Genomic DNA, 8,894 nt, shown 5'->3' with positions numbered 1-8,894 from the left:
CCATTTTGTTATGTCTCAGAATGTTAAAATGTGCAGAAACTATCTTCCTCTGAGCCAGATTTTTGTATTTCAACATCTATTAGGTTACTTCCTAATAGCTGTATTTAAAAAGTCAATAATACTTTTTGAGATGTTTCTCTTCTCAAATAGACATGATGCTATCTTTTCCTTCCCAAATTTTAGTTTCCTCTTCAGATTAAAATGTGCATCCAAAGATCCTGTGCTGAACTGGTTTGCAGAAAAAAAGCTGCTGAAAATGGTTTAGTGACTCTGTCACACATGTAGCAGATTATTAATCTGCTGCTGTAGGTTATCAGGAAGATGTTAATTTATGCTTGACCATAACAACTTATTTTAACTGAAGTGTTTTGACTTTCTCTCTTTCTAGTACCTGCATGCGAATGGGATCGTGCATCGTGACTTGAAGCCAGAGAATCTACTCTATGCAACGCCAGCACCGGACGCACCACTAAAAATTGGTGAGCAGCATTAAATGTATGCTCCCCTAATTCCTTTGTACCAGTACTGCGTGTTAACTGAAGTTTACAGTATATACATCTCACCACCACTGTATTTGAAGCTAATGCTTAGACTCAAACGAATAGCATGTTAATTCCTCAGCAGCACAGCTGTGAATGGTGTTTTTAAAACCAATACAAAGCTAGATGCTTGTTTAGAGAATTTATAGCCGAAATTGTGCAGAATGTGGAGAGAATAAAGCTCTCAGGAGGGACAAGAAGGATAATGAGATCAGCATACAGCTGTGCGCACTACTTCTGTGCCCCTTTTTTTGTTAAACTAGTATTTTAAGAGGAAAGATTCATTGTCATGAAAGTACAAATGTGAAGATGAGCAGTAGAAAGCAAACTGAGCAAGACTGGTTTCTGTTTTGAAGGCAAATTTGAGGGATAAGTGATTTTTGCAGTAAGCCTAGGGAAGCTGTCTGAAGTATGGTCAGCACCATGGTGAGGATGAGGAGGGACAAGGTGAGAGCAGGCTCTCCTGAATGGGGGTGTATTATGACAGTTCTGTTGGGGATGGCAGCCACTTGCAAAGGGCTTGACCTCCAAAAATGCTGGCTATGCCCAGTCTTTGCTTGAACAAAGAAGGGATCCATGCAACACTCCTGAGCTGTATGTCAGCAGTTTGGAAATATCACCTTGTGATCCCTTACCAGGGAGTGTGGGAGCATGTGAGCGTGCAAGGAGTGAGTGTTGCCACATTCATCAGGCCAATGCTCATCATGGATTTCAGGAGCCAGCTTTCTACAAGCTAGACTGAAGCAATTTAATATGAATTTCTAGGACAGTCAGCATGATGGTATCTTAATTTACATTTTATCCTAGTTCTTTCCTGGAAAGGTTCTAAACAGCTGTAATGTGATAGTTTAATACAGCACGCGGTGGCCTTGGTTTGCCAGCCAGGGTGGTGTAGGGGATTCTGAAGCATTTTCCTAAATACTGTGATTCTTCATCTTCTGGTTAAGATTATTATGCTCTTTACATTGAGGTCTCACTTACAATGAGTGCCAGTGTTTATAAAAATAAATTATATTTCTGTTTAGATAAAAAATAATACATAAATGATAACCATTTAGGGACCAGTGAACTCTAACTATGCATTTCTAGAATATCAAATACCAAACTTTTATCCTGATCTTGAGACAAAACATTTCCATTTATATTCACTGTAACAAAACAGAAATGCTTTTATTTTGCTTTTTTAAAGCCTGATTGTCATCACCTAAATTGAAATTTGAAGAACATTATTTTATTCTCAGAGAAAACTAAGAGAGTTGTGAAGACTACAGTTTTAATGTCTTTAAAAAATGAGTTGTGCAAGTACAACATGTAATGTCATGAAGAATCTTGCTGTCTGAACAGTAATTCAGGGTGGAAACACTGATAAAAAAATGATCAGTACTTCTTTTGGCACAGCCTCTATGCCCTGAGAAACCCTCTATCAAAATACTGCTGGGATTTTGTTTTGCAGGAACTATGTACTCTGACCCTTATCCAAGAAATCACTGATGCACAATTTTTTAACCCAAAATTGTTCTCTTAATTTTATTGGATTATTCACAGAGTGGAAGCTGATATATACTTAAAATGCATTTCTGGATCATTGTTTGTACACCCTTAGGCATCCCATTGTATTGGCTTTGTGCAGTCTTCAGGATAAAATACAAGCTACATTTCTGTCAAGCAAGAGCCAGCAATACTCATTTGTATGGACAAACTTTGCTTCTGGATTTCATTCTTGGTAGATTCTTTAAATTGATTCTCATCTCTGGAAATCGCAGTACAATTAATTTAAAGCATAAATATTCATTTAATTACATATACAATATAAAAATGTTATTTTACAAGGAAGTAAGAATATTAATATTCCTAAACAATTTTAATAGCTGACTTTGGACTTTCCAAGATTGTGGAAGATCAGGTGACCATGAAGACAGTTTGTGGAACTCCAGGGTACTGTGGTATGTTGTTTTATTATTTACAGTATGCTGCACTTAATGTGAGGCTGTTACATTTTCTCTTTCCAAGGTGAAATGCTTCTTCCTAAAGTCAAAATTCAAAAAGCTCCTAAAAAGCAGAAATCAAAAACTAAAATTCAGAAACTGGCACTGGGTTACATTTTTTAAAACTCATATTCTCTAGCACTGAAGTTTAAACATATGTTTTGGTGCAAGTTCATTACTTGTCTGGAAATAAGTTTGACCACTGTAAAAATGCTGAAATTACTAAAATAATACTGGAGAGGCATCAACAGAAATTTGAACTATGAAGGGAATAATGGAAAACACTAAAACTTGTGTAGAGCTCGTAACAATTATGAATATTTGAATATTGCTTACAGTGAATTTTTCTTAAAGTATTTTTTTTAAGATAGAGGAAATCAAACTATTCCTTAGAGTAGGGTCATAAGTTAATCCCGTAAACTCAAAATGTTTCAGCAAATACCTGGTTTTAAATGCAGACTTGACTCAGATCATTCTGCTCCACGCTGCAGTGGGGCCTGTATAACAGAATTATGAGTTCAATATCAAGGAGCGCTTTGTGTCAGATCTTGTCAACTGAAGGTGACAAGAAGGGTGAAGGGTGTAGATCTAGTCACCTCTGTCAACAGTAAAAAGGCTTTGGAACTTTTAACTAATCCTCTTTTCCCCTAAACAAAATAAGAACGAAATCCTAAGTTTGCTTCAGTTTTACCAAGAGAGTGAGAGTCAGCATGAACCGACACTTACCAAAAGGACACATCTGCCTGTGTGTTCACAATACTTCAACATGCATGAGTTTATGGATGACTTCAGAGCAAACATCTGACTTGTGATCTTAGCACTGTATTACACAAGGATGGTAATTTTAATTCCTTTAGTAACTTAGAAATTAGGAAATTATATACTTAGTAATGTTGTGTTTAAATTTTTCAATTGGTGGCCTTTAAGGACACTTTCTACTTGTTTACCTGTGGAAGATGTCCACAAAGTTTAGAAACAGTTTCATCTCAGCTGTCCTGTTATTACATGTTTCTGTTTTTTCCCCAAATCAGGGCTCATTCATGCTCCTCAGTCTTGTAGCTTTTAATGACATAAGACATCTAATTTGAATGCAAGAAAACCACCACTGATACTTCAAATTAAAATGGATTTCTGTAGAATCACAGTTAGGTAAAAATATGTCCCCTCACTGTCATAATGGGAGAGCAAGGTTTTGATAAGCAAGTGGTAGCAGTCCATGAATAATTAGGAATGTGGGGTTTTTCTCCATTGCTTTGGGGAGAAAATAAGTGGGGCATAGAGTGAACACTACAATTGCTGTATGCATAAAATCTGACAAGCAATGCCATAGCTGTGCTACATGTCAGATATCAGTAATCCAAAGAGGATCTAACTAAAACCAACCCCAAATAATCCAAAATCTAAAACCAGAGCTCAAGCACATAACCTGCCACAGTAGGGAGGAAGCAAGCATACCACTGACCTTGAAAAAAAAAACTAAAGAGATGCTGCCGAGCCCCAGCAGCCATTCCCTCATGGAGCCGGAGCATCTCGCCCTGCACAGGGGGCTGCAGCAGGAGGTTATCCTGCTGCAGGGGGCACCTGCCCAGCCCGGCCGTCCCCTGCACACAGCCGACTTTTCTTCAGCAGCAACCTCCCCACATCAGAGGGGACGGCAGGGACCTGTAGGACGCTCTGTGCCTTCTGGCTCAGTTTCCTGTGGTGATGCCAAGCTGTGCGAGGCTGAGCAGCCCGCAGCTGGTTGGAACCTTGCAGACTGCCTGGCAGCTTTCAGCAGAGCATCCCATGCACACTGTTGGGCTCCCGGTGTTACCTCATGCACAGTTTTGCTGTCAGAGCAGGGACAGCTAGCTCCTGTACATGCACAGAAGCTCACCAGACCCAGAAATGAGCCGGATGGATCCTCCAGGGCCAGAACATGCAAAAGAAGGAGTCCCTCCAGCAAAAGATGATTACAGCTGCTTCTGCAGTCTGCTCACCCTTCATTGCAAGGCACTTCCATGTCAGCTAACTGGCTAATGGTCAGGGAGGCTGGTGATCTTGTTTATACCAGGGCAAGCCTGCTGGGCCTCCCATAATGGATGCTCATCTCCAGCAACCAATGTGATCTTGTGGAGAAACCTATTTCTGCCATTTTTGCTGAGATCTAGATGCTGAATGGGCTCCTACCAGAGGCTACAAGTTAGTAGCAGTGTGCTGGGCAATAAGCATCTCAGGTAGTTTTGGACAGAGCTGAGCCAAGCTATGTGGAAACTAAAGACTTGGCATTTGCTTTTATAACTGCAGAAACAAAGGATATGCAATATCTAATGCAATTCAGGTGCCATGTCCATTACCTTGTATGACATTCTCTGTCAAGCACACACAGGTGCTTCAGAGTATCACTGAATTCCAGTCTGTTTAGTTTCATAAAACTGTACTTCGCATATTAGCTATTAATGTTCTGGTTGTCTTTTCTCTCTCAGTTATACTACAAATGCCATAAAACTGTAGATGGTATTTAGCCCTTTTTATGCCTGTCTGGGTTTTTGTACCATAAAAACAAGGTAAAGCTTATTCCCATAGAAGAGCCCTCAGAGTAGGGATGACTTGGTGGGAAGGGTTGAGGCTGGAAGTGCTGAGAAGAAAAGAAAGGAGCGTTGTGCCTACAGACATGGACCTGCGATCCTTGCTTTATGACTCAAGTTAACTAACTATGCAGAATTCCCAGTGCCTGGAAAATATTCGAGCTTTACTTTCCAGAAGTGAAGGAAACCCAGGATGAATACTGTTAAAATGCCAGATTCAACTATGAATAATTGATAGGCACAGCCTGCCAACTCCCACATCCTGCCCACTCAGCTATCAGCAGCTTCTCCAGAAAGGACACAGCAACAAAAACACATACTGGAGTCTGGATACTTTGGCATCAAGATTTACCAACCCACAGTCCCTGGGACATGCAAAGAGATGCAGAGAACTGAAAGCAAGAAAATGGTCACAAAGAACCTAACTTACTGAGTCATTGTGCTTTCAGTGAACTTAACAAGAGAAGAAGGGCTAAGTGATTTCTGATGGTAGCCCAGGAGCTGTGCTGCCATCCTGATGGATGTTAATGCAGATACAATGGTTGCTGAGGAGAACGGCTACTGATATGTGGAAGCGTGGCTCAGAAGTGTCTTTTAAATTATTTTTTCCCAATTAGTTGTGTCTCAAATTAGTTGTCTCATTTTTGTCTGTGGCCAAAAGGTGAGGGAGGGAAGGGCCTTGACTCCTCCACCATCAACAACTTCCATTTCCTCTTCTGGAGATGTGGCATTTTCATTCTGCCACCTCAGGGGCTTTGCCCAGGGAGTTTTGCCCAAGGAGGTTTGCCCAGTTGGAGGCAAACCTCAAGGGTGCACAGACCTACAAACACTGTCGACAACAGGGACAGGGATGGTTGAGGTAGGCACATCATAGTTTGAGTGTGTGCACATTTTTAGTCACATGTAGCAGCAACAGATACTGTCTGAGGGGTACAGCAGTCTACTCAGCTTTCCTCGAGGTGTGTCTCTCAAGCTGCTTGGGCAGAGATTAACTCCTCTTTACCATTGCCAAGCCAGAGTCCTCTGAGACTGCCTGGCCTTTCCACCTCCTCCCACTGCAGCTAAAGGAATCGCGTGTAATAGTCTTGTTTTTCCTTACAATTAAAACAGAATACTCCCTTGTCACACTGCACTTCTAGTGATGCTGTAGCTTGCTGTGGTTCCTTTCACAAACCTAAAAAGTTATTTGAAACCAAAGTCTGTTTTTAATTTTATTCTGGCTGTGCTTGGATATAACTTCTGTTGCTTAATACTAAGTGAAGGGAATCATCTGCGTCATTAAGGGTTCAAAGAAGCAGGCCCTAACTTTTTAAAAGACAGAAGTGTGCACAGAGTTTAAACTGACATTGTGACTGTTATTTCTGGATTTAACTTTCATCTTATTGATAAGTGTTTTATCACCTGCAGCACCAGAGATACTACGAGGATGTGCCTATGGTCCTGAGGTGGACATGTGGTCTCTGGGGATTATCACCTACATTCTGTAAGTGCAGAGAGTGCTATGGAGTGGTTCATTTGTGAGCATCTGCAGGTTATGATGATGTTATGAGCTGTGCTGTTGGAAACCACGAGATGCTGAACTTTAATTATGATATTCCTAATCTTAAATCAAATCCTAGACGAGTTTGGCAAAACACTCAGGTTATATAGTTGATAAATATAACACTTCTCCCTGAACAGCAACAAGACCTGCACAGAATTGTGCTACTAATGTGAATGAATAGCAGTGAAGCTACTGAAAGCAAAAATACAAGCATACGAGTGCCAGAAGGCATAGTTTTGTTGGGGTTTTTTTTCTCATTCACACAAACTGTGAGATATACCATGATCCTACAGACCTCTCAACTACAGATGAGACAAGGAGAAGTTAAAGTGCTTGCAGTAGTTTCACAGGGCCTGTGAATATTCCCAAATGCAGCTGCTCCATCTGTGTCAGCCACAGATACTGCTACAACTTGGGCTGCAGCATCAATGCTGCTGTCTCACAGCATCTTAGCCAGAGATACTGGCTGAGGGAACAGGCCAGACTGTGTCTGCAAATCAGTCCTGTGGGTTAAATGATTCACATTGAAGTGTTACGCTTCTTACAAGATAATCAGAGACACTGTTGACAGAGGAGTGTGAGGGATGCTGGCTGTACCTATTTTAAATAACTGAAGTTGCAACTATAGACAAAAATTTTCAAGCAGTTCTGTCTAAAGGTGGGCACTTGTGTCTGCATCTTAATATGACTGGTCCCAATTCAATTGATAAGCATTGTAATTATTTTTTTGTAGTGATGGGATCTTTGAAAGGAAGATTATTGAATAGGGAAAGTTGTATCTGATGTATTGACACTTCTCTTTATGCAAGAATAAATAACTTAATTTATTCCTTTGGCTACACCAATGCTAAGCTGGCTTGTATAGTCTCATGCAATACTTGCAGGGTGCCTTTTATTGGGAAAAATAACAGGATTTTACATGTATACATTAAAGATATGGAGGATTTTATATATCTGGAATGTTTTCTTTCCCCTTCTAGGACTCATTAACTGTGTCCAGCAAGTACAGTGTGTAATAATACAATTATTTTCTTTATGACTTCTGCAAATGAAAAATTATATTTTCTAGGGTTTATACTAAAAGTACCTGTAAGGATGTATCAACACTGTGATGGAAATATCAGAAAACATTTTTTGTGCTATACATAAGCTTCAAGTAAGGCACAGCTTTCCTTTTGGGTGCCTGTAAATAAAACGCTACAATATTCCTATTTGCTATTTTGTTATCTGCTCCTTTTAAAATGTGAATCTTTGTCTCAAGGCCTGGTTCAAGTCTGTAGAAGATCACATCTCAGATATTGCCTGCCAGGTGATAATTTCTTGTCATTTCTAGTGGTCCACATGTGGCAGAGAGATGTGAAATTTGCCAGCAGGGCTTTCCCTGAGATTGGAGAGGTGCCCTTTTTTGTCCCTTTACAAAGGTATCTAGATTAAGCCATGGGTTTGCCCAGTGATCCCTATTATTGAAGGATAACTGTTGTACTTGAAACTGAGAGCCCTCCTTAAACAGAACTTGCTTTCAAGTGTAGGCAAGCTCCAAGCCAGAGCATACAGCAAATTCCCATTTAAATATAGGAAGTGGCATTTGCTATATACAGCTTTCAAAAGCTTCCAGCTGTTTAGGAGGTGCTCCCAAGCAACATTAGATCTCTGTACTGGTGTAAACACAAGCATGTGAGCTCCTGCTCTGTGTGGGACACCACCAATACAGGTACTCCTCTACTTTTTTTCCTTCTGTTCCACTCCTCCTCCCCTCTTCAAACCCAATTTGACCTCCAGGAACAAGGCAGGCAAAAAGGGTGCTAGTCGAATCCACTTGGCATTCTCTTCCATTTAATTCAATTCTGCATTTAGTACTCTTCTATTAAGTGTAAAGCTTTGTAGATCAACATTTCTAATGGATTAGAAGCTGAGACCAGAAAGGTACATGTGCAGTAACTAATTCATTAATCCTTCAGCCTAAAGAAGTGTTGTATGTGTCAGTCTCATAGTTTAGTAGAAGGAATGAATTTATGTACAGTCAAAAAAATATATTGCTGTATGTGCTTCCAAAATGGAGTGGATGCAAGAGTTAACTACCATGCTACAGAAGATGTGCATAAAACTGTCTCTTCTTACCAATACCAAGTAAACTTACAATGTGATTAAGAAAAATTTTGACCCATATTTTGACAGAACAATTATTCCTAAGGCAAAGTATATTAAGAGCTATTGATGATAACTGTCATAATTCCAGGGAAGCCACATTTATAGTTTAAAC

General features: G+C 40.0%; 1 protein-coding gene across 1 annotated transcript in view; it reads left to right on the top strand.

Moving 5' to 3' along the window:
* The first annotated feature begins 394 nt into the window (after positions 1 to 394).
* CAMK4 (calcium/calmodulin dependent protein kinase IV) overlaps positions 395 to 8,894 on the top strand; it is a 16,333-nt gene continuing 7,833 nt past the window's right edge. The window contains exons 1-3 of the mRNA XM_010167277.2: positions 395 to 479; positions 2,408 to 2,482; positions 6,499 to 6,574. Coding sequence (XP_010165579.2) covers positions 2,449 to 2,482; positions 6,499 to 6,574 — 110 coding nt within the window. The 5' untranslated portion in view covers positions 395 to 479; positions 2,408 to 2,448. The remainder of the gene's footprint in view (positions 480 to 2,407; positions 2,483 to 6,498; positions 6,575 to 8,894) is intronic.

The sequence above is a fragment of the Antrostomus carolinensis genome, unplaced genomic scaffold (assembly GCF_000700745.2).
Source record: "Antrostomus carolinensis isolate BGI_N321 unplaced genomic scaffold, ASM70074v2 scaffold23204, whole genome shotgun sequence".
NCBI classification, from domain to species: domain Eukaryota; kingdom Metazoa; phylum Chordata; class Aves; order Caprimulgiformes; family Caprimulgidae; genus Antrostomus; species Antrostomus carolinensis.
The sequence above is the reverse complement of the archived record's forward strand: the minus strand, read 5'-3'. Positions and strand labels throughout refer to the sequence as shown.